This window comes from Carettochelys insculpta, chromosome 15, assembly GCF_033958435.1.
Source record: "Carettochelys insculpta isolate YL-2023 chromosome 15, ASM3395843v1, whole genome shotgun sequence".
NCBI classification, from domain to species: domain Eukaryota; kingdom Metazoa; phylum Chordata; order Testudines; family Carettochelyidae; genus Carettochelys; species Carettochelys insculpta.
In genome coordinates, this window is record NC_134151.1 from 24,128,674 (window position 1) to 24,146,015 (window position 17,342).

Genomic DNA, 17,342 nt, shown 5'->3' on the forward strand with positions numbered 1-17,342 from the left:
GAACAGAAGTTTGGGGTTGGTTTGTTTGGTTTTTTTTTTTGTTGTTTTTTATATTCTGTACTTTCAGTACCTTTTTAAATTTGAGCTCATGCGTATCTCAGAGAACAACATGACAGGAATTAAATCCCAGGCAAGTACCTGTAGCTATTGTGTAACTAAAGTCTAGGCATACATGGTCCTTGTTTGATAATTAATGGACTTCATGTCATGTTTTCAAAAACAAAACATCAGCTCAAGGGAGCGTATTCAGCTTGTTTGGATTTTACAGTGCACTGAACTCAGCAAACATGGGATGAAGAAGAATCTTCTGCATCTTTCATAATAGTGTTCAAACTTTGATCTCTACCTACAGTAAGTGAAGCAAAAAAAGGGTAATGAAAGTTGGTGGAATTCCATTGACCTCAGGTCTGAATTTGATTCAGAGAGCCCAGAACCATAGCACAGTCCCAGAAGCTGCTATTAGGCAGATTTACAAGAAACTACATTTTTGAAGCACAACAAATGACAGCATTTAGTAGTCCATCCCTTTATTTTGGTAGCCCACATAAACCTCAGTGTATAAATTATGCAGGTTACCAAAGCTAGGGGAAAATGTTTTGGGCCACTCTGTTGTCTTTCCTCTTCCTCTTTCTAATTTGTCTGTTTACATCCCCCTCCCTCACTCTCTCCAGATGCCTCTTTTGAATCTTCCTCTATATTTTCAATTTCTCATCCAGTTCAGGTTGGCAGATATGTTACAGAATTAGTAGCACTCTTTCGCTAGTGCTAGTTCAGCTGTAGTGCCTCCTGTGATTGAGACACTCATCATCCTACATGAAGCATGAGGCTACACTTCAACTTCCAGCATTGATTGTTAAACACTTTATGGGGCTCCGATGACACACCAGTGAGATTCAACTTGTACTTGAGGACCAAAAATGTAAACTAAAAATTAGAATTAAAGGAAAAAATTAAGTATGTCCATTTAACATTACGGCCATGTCTACACTAGCCCAAATCTTCGAAATGGCCATGCAAATGGCCATTTTGAAGATTATTAATGAGGTGCTGAAATGCATATTCAGTGCCTCATTAGCATGCTGCCAGCCGTAACTCTTCAAAATTGCCACGTTTTGCTGCTGCGTGGCTTGTCCAGACAGAGGTCCTTTTTGAAAGGACCCCAGGAGCTTCGAAATCCCCTTATTCCTATCTGATAAGGGGATAAGGGGATTTCAAAATTCCCAGGGTCCTTTCAAAAAGGACCCCTGTCTGGACAAGCCTCGCGGCAACAAAACACAGCAATTTCAAAGAGCCGCGGCTGGTGGCATGCTAATGAGACACTGAATATGCATTTCAGCGCCTCGTTAGTAATCTTTGAAACGGCCATTTGCATGGCCATTTCGAAGATTTGGGCTGGTGTAGACATAGCCTATATGTCAATTTGCCCTTGTTTTCACCAAAGCTAGAGCCCATTCACCTAAAATTGATGTATTCTCTGAGCTGTTTTTGAAAGGTTAATGTGTGTTCAAGTTGAAGTATTAAGTATTATGAAGTATTAAGAAAAAAAAGCTAATTTGAAATCTAGCTCTTACAGGTGATTTGTACAACTCTTGCTGTATCTTGGCCTATGCTGTTTAGGAATGAATATTGTTACGTATTCCATAAATCAGCCTCAGTATACATAAACACTTAAATATTGGCCATGAAGGAGGCCACAGACAAATGTGGGAACATTCTGGTGGCTGTGGTTTTTCAAACTTATGCTGGTACATTCTGTCTCTGCTTGGCATTATCAGTAATGTGAACATCTTCTCACCAAATACTATCAAGAAACTCTTTTACAAGACCAGCTGATTTGTAAGGAACCTGCAAACAAGACTTCATTAAAAAAAAGTGCATCATCTCTGTGCTCCAAGTTCAGGACATTTTTTAATCCACATTTCACACATGACATAACAATACTGTGGCACTGAACTGGTACAGCTGACTTTTGCTTTTGTATAAAATCACATCAAACTGTAGCCACCCTTGTGTTCAAATACAAGGCAGGATCTTAGCTGCTTGACACAGGTTTTTATATTTATATTTTTCATATAGCATCCAGAGTCAGGATTGATAGTGATAGGAGGTGAAACTTATTTTGAAGTCCAATCATATTCTGACAAGAAAAGAGTATTCTGATACCTCTGGAAAAGAACTGTTTGATGCCTCTTAGGTTGTATGGAATTCTTCTACCTTGACAGCTTTCCATGCTGCTACTTCCTTTCTGCAGCAGTGCAAATTGGGTAGTGAATTAGATTTCTGCACTTAATGCAGCTATGAATATCTCTCCTAATCTGTCAAAGCCTTCAGTAGAATTAAAATCTGCAGGCAAACAGTAAGAAAAATTAGTAGGAAAAGGAATATAACATTTTCTGATTACATTGACTTTATTATTATTTATTGCATTTCCTTGTTTGTACTGTAGAAGCATCTGGGAACCCAAACTGAGGCTCAGGGCACCATTATTCTAGGCATGGCACAGACAAATAACAAAAGAGGATAGTCCCTGACTGAGGTGCTGACAGTGTAGGTGTTGAATGAGATACATGAAGTAGGCCAATCAGACACAGGGTGGGAAGATGGAAACCTCCCCACAGATGTATTACTCTAATTTTCCATGTCAGGCTGTAAAAGAAACGACATGGGTACTTTATAGGGATTGTATGTTCATGCATCAGGGATGGTCTAGAGACTGTAGATGGTGCTTGCCTCTGCCAAGAGGGCAAAGGTAGGGTACTTGACTTGATGACCACTCGAGGTCTCTTCCAATTCTCTCTCTCTCTGTGTGTGTGTGTGTGTGTGTGTGTGTGTGTGTGTGTGTGTGTGTGTGTGTGTGAGAGTGAGAGTGAGAGTGAGAGTGAGAGTGAGAGTGAGAGTGAGAGTGAGAGTGAGAGTGAGAGTGAGAGAGAGAGAGAGAAAACTGTAGAGTTACCCAAGCACAAAAAGTGAGTTATTCATTTTCTCCTGAAAGTGACACTCTGTGACACCTTACAGACGAACGGATATTTTGGATCACAAGCTTTCATGGGCAAAGACCTGCTTCGTCTCATGCATCTGACAAAGTGGGACTTTGCCAATGAAAGCTTATGCTCCAAAATATCTGTTTGTCTATAAGGTGCCGCGGGACTTCTTGTTGTTTTTGAAGATGTAGACTAACATGGCTACCTCTCTGATACTTCAGAAAGTGGTGCAAGTCCAGCTGCTGTAAAATTTCTTCCTCCCATGCTCATGAGCTGCCCACTTGAGTTCCCTGATTCATAATGAGGTAAATAAAGAAAATGAGATGGATCATATGTCCTATCCTCCCTCTCCTGTTTGTAGTTCATTTTAAACTATTATACCACACAGAGACTGTCTACGCTTGCAAGTGAAGGTGTGATTTCTAACACAGGTAGGCATACTGGTGCAAACCATTGTTAAAGTCTGCCACCACATCTAGATTACTATTGGTGCCTATACGAGCTAGATTAAGCCTCTGCTACAGACAGGCCTTTGCTTGCAATGTGGGCACTCCTATTGTCTGTTGAATTTCACATACAGTAGGTGGTATAGGAAAATTGTGGGGAAATACATTGTTCCTTTAATGAAGGCAGCTCTGTACTTGTGGCTTCGTGGTTGTAGCATTGTACTAGCCTGACACACCAACCTGAGCAATTTGCTGTCATTGCTGATTATATGTAATGTTAAGTTCACATCTTGGTGTAGGTGGATCTTGAGTTCCCACTTGGCTGTAATTTCCAGCTGATTGTTGTAATGATAAATCTTAACTCCTGTTATGAAGGGAAGGGGCATAAAACCTACAGAGAAATGGGCATGGAGGAGAGGGGTCTTTTTTGAATATCCTTCTTGAAATATTTTTTGCACTTTAAAGTGGTGGTGAATAAATAAACTTTACCTTCTATCTCTCTTTTTTTTTTTTTTTCCTCCCATTTGCTGCATGTCTTATTTAGGTTATGCCCTCATACCCTCCACTAAATCTGATAACTTCTCAGACTCCAGCCACAGTGAGATCTCATCACGGTCCAGCATTGTGAGTAACTGCTCTGCGGACTCAGTGTCTGCAGCTCTACAGGATGAGCGGTGTTTGCCTCAGTCTCTTATTGCTATAGATTCAACAGGAGCAACAGAAAGAAAAGAAGCCCCTCAACCGTTGGCTGAGTATAGCCAGTCTAGCACTGGGTGAGAAATGTTTTGTGTTTTGGTACTTGGCTCACTGGCATAAGGAAAAGGAGTGAAACACTCTAGTCAAGACACAGTTAATGGTTATGCTGCAATCATTATTATTATGAACTTGGTGGTGGCAATCTGTGATAGCTGTTTTGAAACTGAAGGAAAGACTTCATTTTTCACGCAAGGAGTTTGCAGCGCAATTTAGACAAGCGAAATTGCCTGCCTCAGCAGGTTTTGGATGGATGACTCCAGCAAGAAAATGCAAATGTGTTGAGAGCTTGAAGGATGTGTAACCAGTTGCCTGCTGTACAGTCCCAAGGGAGGCAGCTGAATGTGACCAGCATACTAGCAGCTGTCTCTGGCAAACAGTAATACCAATCACTCCAATACTTTAATGTTTGATATATAACCCAAAATTGTTTTATGATTGTTGAGGCTTATTAGAAACTAGTTTCCCATCTTTGGCCTCCTAGGGTTCTCATACCAGACATTTTGTTGCCTTAATAGTAAGATGGCTGGCACCAGTAACTCATTCAAAAAATCGACATATATCTAAAAACTTTGGGGCTTGATCCCGTTATGTGCTAGGCCTTGACAACTTCCATGAAAATCAAGATCAATTGCTGCCTTTTCAACTGCAAAACATTTTATTAAGGGAAACATATTCTCTTCACATTTAAAACATCAAATACCTGGACTGAACTTGTGGTCAGTTTTAAGGAGTTCTATTAATGCATCATATGCAGCATGGGCAAAGATCTGCTCCTGGTGAGAAGTGAATGAACTTTTCTTACATTTGCAGTAATACAGAAAGAGTTTCTTCAAAACAAAGCTTGATTTAAGGTTGCACAGCCCTTAGAGAAGTGGGTATAAGATAACATAGGACCCTTTATACTTCCTCTCTCTTTGTGTGTCAGCTGCATAGCACACTGACCACTTCCTCCCTCCCTTTCTACCAGAGCACCTCTGAAACTAGTCAGCGTCTTTATTTATTTTAATCTTAACCTTTGGAAAACAAAGCCAGCTAACTTGGCTAGTGCCTGGAAGTAGCATCTCCTGGTGATGGCCTCAGTGATTTCTTAGCTGCTCTGAACATGTACAACTGAAACTCTTTTAGGCAATGTCTACTGTGATAGGGTCAGGCCAGAGGGCTAGCTGGAAAGAGGAGCGAATGGCCTGGCTAAATTAACAGAGGGATATGTCAGGGCATGGAGGAGCAGCTGAACTGGGAAAGCAGCCAAGAAGGGGTTGCTATAAATCAGTTAGGGCCAGCTGAGCTTACTTGAGGCTGCCCTAGGTCTGTTTAAAAGATCTCTCCTGCTGGGAGAAGGGAGGAGCGCAAAAGAAGTTGGAGTGAGGTGAGGAGGTGAAAACAGAGAGAGGGTGACTGGTGGTTGAGCATTAAAGAGCAGGAAAAGAACACCAGCATTTCCACAGACAGCAGAGAGGTGGAGAGTTCCCACAAAGAGTATTTGGACTCCTCTCCTCACAGGCGACCAGGAGCCCTTACCTCCAGCCCCCTTTAGCTCTGGGATATAGGGACAGAACACACGGGGCCTGAGGTACCTGTAGAACAAGGGGCTGCGGCCCAGGAGTGAGGCTGACTTAGCCACATAACCCTACAGCTTACATCAATAGAATGTATGTTTTTCAGGGGTCTAATATCCCCCCCCCCCGACACACACACACCTCCCCAAGTGACGTAAGTTACTCTTGCACTCGGCACTATGTCATTGGGAGAGCTTCTCCCACCAACAAGTTTTCTGCCTCTCATGCTGTGGGAGAGAGTCTTCACCAGATGTGCTGAAGCAGCGTGGCTGCATCAATATGGCTTTGCCGCTGTAGCGCTCTGTGTAAAGATGGGCTAAATTCTTGTTTTGTTTCTTGCTTAGGTCATCTCCAACTCCAGCCTGAGTTGGGTTAAAAAAGGTAGCAATACCAAAGTGAGCAGCAACACCAAGTAGCACATAACATTCATAAGAAGTAATTTAGCCATTTTTCAACTCTAGCGTACTCATTAGTGAACCAATAGCCTTGTGATGTTTTTATTTTAAGTGACTCATGTAGTCACTGAGTACAAACAGATGTCTGTAACAGGTCAATTTCTATATGTATGAATTTTTTCAGCGTTTCTAGTATCAGAGGGGTAGCCGTGTTAGTCTGGATCTGTAGAGCAACGAAGGGTCCTGTGGCACCTTATAGACTAACAGAAAAGTTTAGAGCATGAGCTTTCGTGAGTTAACTCACTTCTTCAGATGCTCTTCAGCGTTTCTGTAACATTAGAAAAATGGTTTTGTTTATGGAAAATATATTTCATTTTTATTTTATTTTTATGTATTTTTATTTTTTTCATCACATTTAGTAATCTGTAATGTTTATGGCTGGAGCTATGGCTGTCCTCACCTAGCCATATTTTAAAGCTGGATAAAGTTGTTTCTGAGCTCTTTGGGGGCATATGTTTATCTGTGAGTTTCTTCTTTCTAATTTATTTTGTCCTCCCGTTTAGTTGGTCACTCACTAGGCCTGCTCTAATCAGAGGCATGGCTGTCACATCATCCATGAGCAGTGAGGAGATCTCCCATGAGCACATCACAGTCGAAGCTGCAGACAGTGGCCGTGGAAGCTGGACTTCATGTTCAAGTAGTTCTCATGATAACTTTCAGAATATCCAAAACCCAAAAAGTTGGGATCTCTTGAGTTCTTACCGTCACACTCATCTAGATGGACCCATTGCTGAAGTAGAACCCACAAACTGTTGCCCTGAAGAGGCTTATTTGTGTTCTGATGCCTTTTCCAAAGATAAGCAGTCAAAAGCCAACACAGAACGTGATCAGTCTCGGCAAAGTTGGGCCTCCTCAAGTTCTCTTTCAGACACATATGAAACAAACTATGGGACAATTAAACGGAGAGGGCTGGAGCACTCTACAGTGGAGCAGACAGAGGTTTTGGACTCTAAGCCAGCCGCTGATACAAATTATAAAACTGTTACTTCGAGTACAGAAAAAGGCCTGATAGGTAAGCCAAGCCAAAAACTTGTGGAAGCCTCCACATCTGTTTTGTGTTTTAATATTAAAGCTGTTAAGAAATTACATCAGCCAATCGGGGGGGAGGGGTGGGTGGGTTGCATGTTAAACCCAGTTTTACATGTGGTTTGAATCAAAGCAGTATCCAGACAATATGTTTTCAAATCAACTTTTTATTTTTTTGAGCTAGGAAAATGAAAAGAATAAAGCAGCAGCCTTCCTTACAGCCTTATGGACATGCAGGAGGCTTGTGTTCAGGGAAGTGTCAGGCAGTTTCTGCATATGGTCTCAGTCTTCCTTTACATTTTGAGACTCCTTAAGGATCATCTTTATTAACCCCCCTCTTTTGCTTCTATCCCACACATCTCTTATCGCTTCAGATTTCCTTCTGGCAAGGAGGTTTGGACATGCTTTCTGTGCACTGACACTACTCCTTCCAGCAGCCAGTAAGGGAGGAGGTTGGCTAGGGATGCAAAGAGAGTGAGCACACTGTGTCCATAACTCTCCTCTCCAAGGCATCCAGAAGCTATGCAAATTCCCTTCATAGCATCACATTGCACTGCCTGCTGTAGATTGCTTAGCCAACTGACGTTTTTGTATGGCAGGAGAAAGTCACAATTTCTTCTTGCATGAAATATGCCTTCCAAAGGCATAATTTATTAACATGCATATGCTCTTTCGGTGTCTTAGGGTAGGTCTACTCAGCAAAGGTATTTTGAAATAGCAGTTGTTATTTTGAAAACGCCAACCTGGTGTCTGCACAACGGAACCACTATTTCAAAATAGTGGTTGGCTTATTTCAAAATTGGTAAAGCTCGTTCTGCAAGGAATAGGGCATATTTTGAAACAGCTATTTCAAAATAGGGGCTGTGTAGACAGGGAGTAGAGCCTATTTTGATATAAGCCGCAGTGCGTTCAATGGCTCTATTTTGAAAAATAACCTGTGTGTGTAGATGCTGTATTTCAAAATAGCTAAGTGCTATTTTGGCCATGGCCACACTAGCCCCCTCCTTTCAGAAGGGCTATGGTAATGTGGCACTTAGGAATATGCTAATGATGTATTACCAGGAATATGCAGCACCTCATTAGCATAATGGCAGCCACACATGCATCAAAACTGCTGGTTTTTGAAACGCATGCTGCCCGTGTAGCCGGGGGCCTTTCGAAATGGCCCCCTGATTTCAAAAGCCCCTTCTTCCTATCTCATTTTGGGAAGAAGGGGCTTTTGAAATCAGGGGGGTTGTTTTGAAAGGCCCCCAGCTACACGGGCAGTGTGCATTTCGAAACCAGCAGTGTCGAAGCACACAGCTGCCATTATGCTAATGATACACTGCATATTCATGGTAGTGCCTCATTAGCATAATGGCAAAGTGCCAAATTATCATAGCCCTTCCAAAAGGAGGGGCTAATGTGGCCATGGCCTTTGTGTGTAGCAGTGTTATTTTGAAATAAGCTATTTTGGAATAGCTCTTCCAGAATGTCTTATTTTGAATTATGGCTGCTGTGTAGACTTACCCTTAGTGGATAGAGTTGCCCAACAACCGAGACTAAATGAATAGGGTGTCAAACAAGATAAAACCTGGACTAAAACTTTCTAAGAAATTGCTGAAGTTAGTGGATGAAACTGAAAATGAATGAAATTCCTGAGCAGTGCGCTCAAGGGGTATACTTTATCATCAGAGGGTAATTGCCTAAGCAGACTTATCCTCGTATCATATAAAAAGGTGGAGGCCATCTCCCTTTCTGGCTCTTTGGAAAAAGTGAGCGTGTCTAAGAAGGTGTTCAGAAAGCTGCTCCAATCTACTTTGTATGCATTACCATACAGCACATCCATGCACATGTACTCTCGCCCAGGGTCAGCAACCCCCCAGCATGGGTGCCAAGAGTGACATGCAAGCCAGCTTTCATACACCAGCGGTAAAGTGCTGCATCTTTATTTATTAATGAAGCTGTTGTATGTGGGACTATTTATGACTTTAAAAAGTATCACTGGTGCATGATGTGTATGTAGAGGTCACAAGGTCAAATTTCAGCACTCCGCCTCAGAAAGGTTGCTGACCCGTGCTCCTAGCCTAACAACACATCCTAACATCAGCTCTGACATTCTGGCAAGTGAGCTACTCAATGCCATCTGGCTTATCTTTTGCTCCTTTCTCTCGTTTCAAATTCTGTTTCTGTATTGCCTCGCATGCTTCTTTCTCTGCATGCAGTTATGTTGCTGAACAATATGTATTTTTGGTAAGAAGCTTTCAGCAACATAGGTCATCAGAATGTGTGCTGCATGCCATTCGGGGTGATTAAAAGTAGGTGGATGTGGATCTCGAGTAGATGTTAAATTTTGCAAACCCTTCATCCACATTCCATCATACATCGGGGTGCTGGAACAATGTGTATAGTGGGAGGCTGAAAACCATTGACTCAAACTGTAAACCTGATGTATAATGGAATCCAATTCAAGCCAGTGGGTGTGGCAGCACCTGTAGATTCAGTGACCGTCATGCATCACACCAAAGATAGTGTAGTTTTAATTCACCATGTGTGTAGTCTGTTCTGGGGTTAGAATATGATTTGTGATACAGGACTTTAGAAAAAAGAGATCTCATTGGGAACAGGAGTGAATAAGGGAGTTTCTTAAAGCAAAGGATTGATTCAGTAGCACTCACGGTTTCTCATGGGAAAAGCTATTATTACAGTGTTTGTAAACCCGTTTCACACAAGGAACTTGTGCATTTTTAAAATGTTCATTAATAGGATTGTTTTATATGCAGAATAAGAGTGTGAGTACTGAACCTTTTCTTACATGATATCCTAGTGTCTTGGGTTTCTAAGTGAGTTATATTGTGAGAAATTACAAGAATTATGGAACTATAACGGCGTAGATGCCAATAGTGGTGCAACATCCAACTCTGTCAGTGGTTGACACTCTTACTGTCAAAATTAATAGATAGAGGCACCTTTGGGAGTATAGCATCTAAAAATAACAGTAACAATTTTCATTCAAATGTTTCTTCTTTGCAGCGCTTTACAAATATCAGAGTAAAACATGCTGGATTATCTGAGAGTTTGTACTTTTTCCCCTTAAATTAGGGGGGTGTTCATATGTGCAGTTGCTGTAGGGATATTCACTTTTCTTTTCACTTGTTTAATAACCATCTGTGAGGATGAGTGAGGAGTTTCCTTTTGGAGCCAGAAAGCCTAGCTCTTTAATGGGTTGGTGGCATTTCTCTTGCTTGATGACGATTTGCTGCAGGAGTTGTTCTCTGCCTTGTCTAAGACATCCTCTTTCCTCTTGAAATTCATAAATTGATCCCTGATTCATGCACTTGGATGTATATAGCATGATCACTGATCTTTTTCAAGTAAAGTTTTGAGAGATGTTTAATACTAATTTTTTGTGAAAGATAAGAGACATTTTATGTATAACCCATGAGCGATTCGACATAACCTAAAAAAAAAAAAACACTAGGACAATTAGAGACATTAAGGTAATTTCGGAGATTAAGGGTACATCTACATGTAACAGAAGATCGACCCAGTCAGGGCTGATCTTTCGGAGTTTGATTTTGCATGCGTAGTGGGGCTCCTTCAATGACCAGATAAGTCGATCATAGGTACATCAATTCCAGCTACATCCACACTACCACAGAAGATCCTTGTGAGAGACAAGGAAATAAGGAAGGTTGAAGGGAGGAAAACTCCCATCAACCTCCGCCTGTGTAGACAGACATGGAAGTCAACCGCAGTTATGTCAATTTTTAGCTGAGAGTACATGCTAGTGTCGTACCACATATCAGCAAGTGTAGTAGAATCTTGTTACACTACAATGAGTTGTTTAAAGAAATTTTCTTCTGGTTCATGAGCAAGGCTGGAAGTCAGGAGGTCTACTTTCGATGGCTGACTCCTTCACAAACTCATTGTGACCCTGGGCAAGTCAGTAAACCACTCTTCTATTTTATTTTCACAGTGTGAAGAATAGGTACCTCTCAGAATTATTGCAAAGATAATTCCCTTAATATTTGTAGAGCGCTGTGAAATCCTGTGGTGGAAGTTGCTACAGTGCAAAGTATTACAACAATTGTAATTGGAGTATTTCAGTGCATTTAAAGAGTATGAGATCATAGTTCTAGTTAACTTCAATTGGAGTTTCACAGTAATTTTGCTATTACACTGACTTTCTCAAAATAATTATAAAATGTAAGTTAAAAGCATAAAAATCTGCTGCTGTTGTTATAACCAGTGTTTCTGCATTTGCCTTTTGTTACCAATTTCTGTTTTGTCATTATAACACTTCATTGTTTTTTTAAATATTTTGTTTCCTTTGTTTTCTTCATTAACATTTCCATTGCTTATTTCTCGTACCAGTGTACTGTGTCACCTCACCTAAGAAGGACGATAGGTATAGGGAGCCTCCGCCCACCCCTCCAGGATATATGGGGATTTCTTTAGCGGACATAAAGGAAGGATCACCCCATCACCCACACTTAAAGCCTCCAGACTATAGTGTGGCAGTGCAGAGGTCAAAGCTGCTACATAGTGACCTCTCTAGACTTTCATCAGCTTCTCTCAGTAGTGAACCAGTGGCCTCTATTTCATCGAAGGTGCCTCAGTGGCATAAACGGCAGCCGTCCCATCCTAAACTAGCAGATATGACTGACGCAGATAGTGAAGAGGATGGTATGTGAACTAACTTGATAGATGTTAAATGAACTGCTATGTAAATCAGATCTCAGAACTGTGCAAAGCATTACCTCAAAATAATGTTCTTGGGTTGCTCTCAGTAATTCTTGAGACTGAAACAGTTTCTAAAGAATATGAACATGTTCAAATTTAAGTGTGGTTTCTAATTCCCAAAAGCATGCTGGGCAGTCCTGTCGCTAAATGGGTTCCTTATGAAGATGTATGAGATCTACAAAATTGTAATCAAGATGCTCTAGATCAGTGTTTCCCAAAGTGTGGTATGTTAAAGGATTTCAAGGAGTACGTGGCAGAAAATAAATGACTGAAAATCAGGAGATAAGCACTTAGAGAGCAGTGGGAGAGGGGGTTCACTGATAAGGCCAAAGTCCTAAATGGGGTATGCAAATGTTTTAAGTTTGGGAAACACTGCTTTAGATCTTATACAATACTATATTCCCCTTTATTTGAGCAATTCTAATGCCTTAAAAGGATGAAAAATTATATTTAAAAATACCTTCTTGGATTATTAATTGTGGAAGAATATTTGAAATCTTAATTACAGTGCACTTCTTTGCATCTTTCTCAATTCGGACAATGAAAATAAGTAATGAATGGTAACTTTTCTGTTGCTCTTAAATTTTGTAAAAGATTGTTTTTAACACAATCTGAAATTTGGGCCAAACTTGAGAATGCGGATACTGCCATAAACAGCTTGTGCTGCTTGCAATAATATATTTAAAATACTGTGTTTGACAAAGCTGTTCCTGTGCTTGTAAAGGATAAATCCAAACTAACATATCTTAGTTGGTGCTATTCTTTCCATAATAATACGGATTTTATTCCAAATTTTTGCAGTGAAATTTATTGTACCATTTTAGATATTTTTCTTTTTAGTTTCAAAATGCTTGGCTAACTGTATCATTTTGGAAAATTGCTTGCTACTACCCCTCCAATCCTGCCCCATGGTTTGAAATCGCTGGAAGTGGGGAGGGGGGATGTTTTCCAGTGCAAAGTAATATTTTGGGAATAAGCAATTTCATCTGGTTTTTTCCCCATGTATATTCATCAAATGGCTAAGAAATGTGTAGGATTGTAGAGGAAATTTTTGATTGAGGATACTTATTTTCATTCTGGTCATTAGGTTCTGAAAGCATTACATGGTAGTACAATCTCCAAAGAATCATGCGAAGTAAATGGGTGGGGCTTAGTCAACATACTGAATAATATATTCTGTGTTCATAGCAGATGTCTAATGTAACAATTTACAATATTTTTCTTGTTTTGCAGAAGACGAACAAGTATCAGCAGTCTAACCATTGTGCTATCTCTGAAAACCACTTCAAATCACAGGGGATATGAACATGTTAGCTAGTGCTGACAACTTGCTGCTACTAACCTCAAAAGTTGTATTAGTCTCAGTCATGGACATGATGAGCCTGCCTGGATCATAAATCTCTCTATCTTACTTCACTCTGCCACAGCCAGCTACCACAACCTAAGAAAACTATTTATGCCTGTGATATACATGGCAGTTTCCAAGGAGTACAGACTACCTAAATACTGAAATCAGTATGATGAGAAGGACCACACCTACTACATTGGGACCACCAATTCTCAAGAACCACTTGCAACTTGGAAGCATTCTTCTGTATTATACCTTATAATCCTTTGGTAGATTTCTGTGATATATATTTTCACCATGACCATTATAATTCTGATTTTAAGAATGTTATTTTGCATACTCAAACAAAATTGGGGACACTGCTGCAGTATCTGAAAAAAATTATTTATTTATTTGACGCCTATGGAGGGATGTTATTTGTACTGGTAGTACTCTGGTTGGCTAGTGTGAACACTGACAAAGAAAAGGATTGCAAAATTAGATACATGTCAATATTTTTGTGCTATTGAAACAGACATGGTTATCTAGAGGTCTACACACGTAACAGTAACTCATTCAGAAATACCTGGATTTTGGGGATGTACTTAATGTGACTGGAATAAGCAGTTTGGAAGTTAACATGCATACAGCAATGAAACACTGCCATCTCTTGGTCCTTTTCTAGAAAAAACCCTGCAAAATATCTATGTAAGTCTTTAACTATCAGCCTGCTGAGAGAAATAGTTGAAGTTCTTCTTCCACATTATTCCCAAACTCAACGTTTGAAACATGGACATTGTGGTTCCTGTGAAGTTATTTGATATGTTCAACGTTTTCTAAGCAGGGCTGTAAACCAATTTTGCACATTGTTACAACAGAAAGTAAAATTAGTGCTCTGTGGGTTGTGTGACCATCCTGTATTTTTTTTCTACTTGAATCAAAATTCAAATATTTCAGCTACTGGAGTTATTTAAAAGAAAAATTGTCTCCACTCACATTATGGAGTAGAAAGAAAGTTTAATAATAAACATTTTAGCCAGGACCCATTGTACATAAAAAAAAAAAAAATAAATACAAATTTTATATCAATGCAAGCCATTATGGAGTAATATTTGTGAAAATGAGCATTTGAGATATCATGAGAGAGATGTGTACGATATAGTATAAGGAGCTGATTGTGGAAAACCTACAGCATTCAGACAATGAGTTAGATTAGCATATTTCAAGTTTTAGAACAAAGTCCTGACCCTGTTGAAGGCAGTGGAGGTGTTCAGTTAGATGGATTCACCTCTAATGTTCTTTTTGTACGACTAGGGTAAGCTAAGTTTCTTGCTTTGCTTAGCCAACCAGAGTACATGGGGTAAAACTGGAAATACCTGCATTGTCTGTCTTGTTCTAGCACAGGATGACCCAATCAAATGTTGTAATTGGAGATGAATGTGTGGATCTGTGTTTTAACATTTTAATTGTAAATCTTAATGGGGATGTTTACAGACTACCTTAGATATTTCATTATATAGGTGCCTCAAAGAACTTATATGCTATGTTGTGAAAAGCTTTAAAGTGTCTTTATTTTTTCCTGGTGTAAGGCAAATGAAGCATTTTCTGAAAATGACACAAGTACCAAAAACAACCCAAAGCCTTTGAGCATCGCCCATATCTATGTGGGGCTGATGTTGACAAACATGAGAATGTGTTTGATCAGACCTCTGCTTGTGTGCCAGATTTAATATTATTCTGTGGCAAGAATGTACCCTGTATGGATCCTTGTGTCCTGAAGTCCTAAATCAGGCAAGAGCAGTAATGTGGGGAGTGGCTGCTTGATTCATGATTAGTTAATAGATTCTGTGTAAGATTTTTGACATGAGCGTCTGAGGAATAAATAGCTGCAAAATTGTATTGAAAAGCAGTTTTTCAGTTTCTTAAAGGGTACTTTCTTCTTTTCCAAGGCCTTAATGTTTACAATTAATTTGTGTAGGCCTTAATGAATCATGATTAATATAAGTGTCAAAATGGTCTAGGGCAAAATGATTACTATTAGCCTATATAATGCTCACTTAGTCCTTAAAATGGTGTCTTGCAGGCTATACATTGCAAATACTAGTAATCCCACAGTGAACTGTGCTCGTTTGTTAGCTTCTCAGCGGTGTGCACAATAGGCTTACCATTTAATCAGAAAATCATGTGTTTTGTGCCAGATAAATTGTCATAAGGTTTCAGTGACCTCGGATATTGATTTGTAGTTTACTCCATCCTGTTGAACGAACATAAAGGATTAAATCTTTGTTCTTGAGGTGACCTCCTTTCTGTCGAAGGGCCTGATACTGCTTCCCCGATGTCAGTGGGAAACTTCCCAATGACTCCCACAGGAGCTGGTTTGGGGCCCCTCATCTGGTATTCATTAGGCCAGCTGTGTGATAGTGATTCCCATTTAAACTTGGTGTTTGCACATCAACAGCATCAATCTGTTCAGCAGTACTTTTCAGGACATTGTTTTTAAAGTGAGTGAAAGTCTTGCTAATCATATTTTCCTAATACTACAATTAGTGTAAATAAATCGTACATAAACTATTGATAAATGAGCTACTTTTTCTGCTTCTTCTGACTTGGACAGTGTGGCTTGCCTCTGCTTGTCCTTGCTGCGACTTGGTTTGTTTTTTCATTCAACTGATCACATTGATCGGGGACAAGAGCCAAATGTAGCGTGTCTTGTATGAATTTGAAGAGACTTTATCCCTTTTTTCAGTTTGAAAATTGTGAACTAAGACTCTGCTTCATTTGGGTTTTAAATTGTTTCATGTCAGTGGTATCTTATGGAACCAAAATGTGTGAGTTGACTTGCATTCTCTCCCTTCTCATTTCTTTCTGTTACACAGCCCTAACTTCTGAGCAATTAATGTGCTCACTAATATTCTCTTGTTGCTTGCTCTTTATCCAATTGTTTGTTTGCTCACAAAGTGATGAGTGAAGGATTTGATTAAAACCAGTTTGCTTTTTTCGTTTGCATTGTGATTTTTCATTGTGCCATTAAAATCTCAATCTTCCAAATCATTCGGAAAGAGACATAATTGTACCTTAACTGAACTACCCTTCACATAGTGGCACAGAGGAAGAAATTAGACAGTTTGAGCTTCTGATATATTTGTTTGCATATCCCATAAATACAATACAACAAACTAACAGCAGAGTCCTTCATATATTTGCAATATGCGTCTTTTAAGCATTGGACATTTAAAAAGGATTTGACTGGTCAGCAGTCATTACCAGAGTGGGAATATGAGGCATTTTCTTGCTCCTGTGCTTAATCCAAACTCACTGTGAAGTCACTGGCTCTGGTAAGGCTTCTTGTATGGGAGATGATTGCAGGGTGGGATTCATAGCTTCCTTCTCATTCTCATAGGTCATGACTGGGTGATGTGTCAAGTCTCCTCCTTGGCCATTGAAATCTTTGGGAGAGGGAGGTTGGCCAGCACTTCCAAGGAAATGTCCTTCACAGAAAAAATTTGCTTTCTGTGAGTAATTGTCCATGCAAAAGACAAATCTGAAAAGTCTTTCTTAGTTCATTCTTTCATTTGCAGACAACAATGAAAGTATATGTCATTTTAAGCTTTTGTATAAGTATTAGAATTAGGTTTTTTTAAAAGAGGGAGAACTTACGACTGCCTTCAGAAAAGCCGGTCAGAAAAAAGGGATACTCTCTCTTTAAAAAAACTTTATACATTATATTTTAAAACGGGGGGTGGGGGAGAAAAAATCTGGAATTCCCAATTCAGCTTAAGCTTCTGTTGTGCTTTTTTGTTTTATTTTAATTTTTATATACCTGGAATGCAGTTTAGCTTGGTATTAATACAATTCTAAATATGTGAGCATATTGGCAAAAACTGCACAGATGTAATAATATTCCAATAGCAATTGTACTGCACAAGTCAGTGATTGTAAAGTATTCCATAACAAGCAACGTGTCTCCTATTTTTTGATACCTCTTACACTTATGTCTTTTAGAAAGACAGTGCCTCTGTATGCTTTTGTATTTTTACTGAGTGATTGTAAATATTTGTTATATTTTTGGT

General features: G+C 39.6%; 1 protein-coding gene across 4 annotated transcripts in view; it reads left to right on the plus strand.

Moving 5' to 3' along the window:
* The window catches only part of RAPGEF6 (Rap guanine nucleotide exchange factor 6), a 230,631-nt gene extending 213,614 nt beyond the window's left edge, over window positions 1-17,017 (plus strand). For 3 of the 4 annotated variants that reach the window (XM_075009312.1, XM_075009314.1, XM_075009313.1), the window contains 4 exons: window positions 3,972-4,200; window positions 6,698-7,206; window positions 11,577-11,888; window positions 13,179-17,017. In XM_075009312.1, the coding sequence (XP_074865413.1) occupies window positions 3,972-4,200; window positions 6,698-7,206; window positions 11,577-11,888; window positions 13,179-13,204 (1,076 nt within the window). In that variant the 3' untranslated portion in view covers window positions 13,205-17,017. The remainder of the gene's footprint in view (window positions 1-3,971; window positions 4,201-6,697; window positions 7,207-11,576; window positions 11,889-13,178) is intronic. The other variant, XM_075009315.1, reaches the window with a different exon arrangement.
* The last annotated feature ends 325 nt before the right edge of the window (window positions 17,018-17,342 follow it).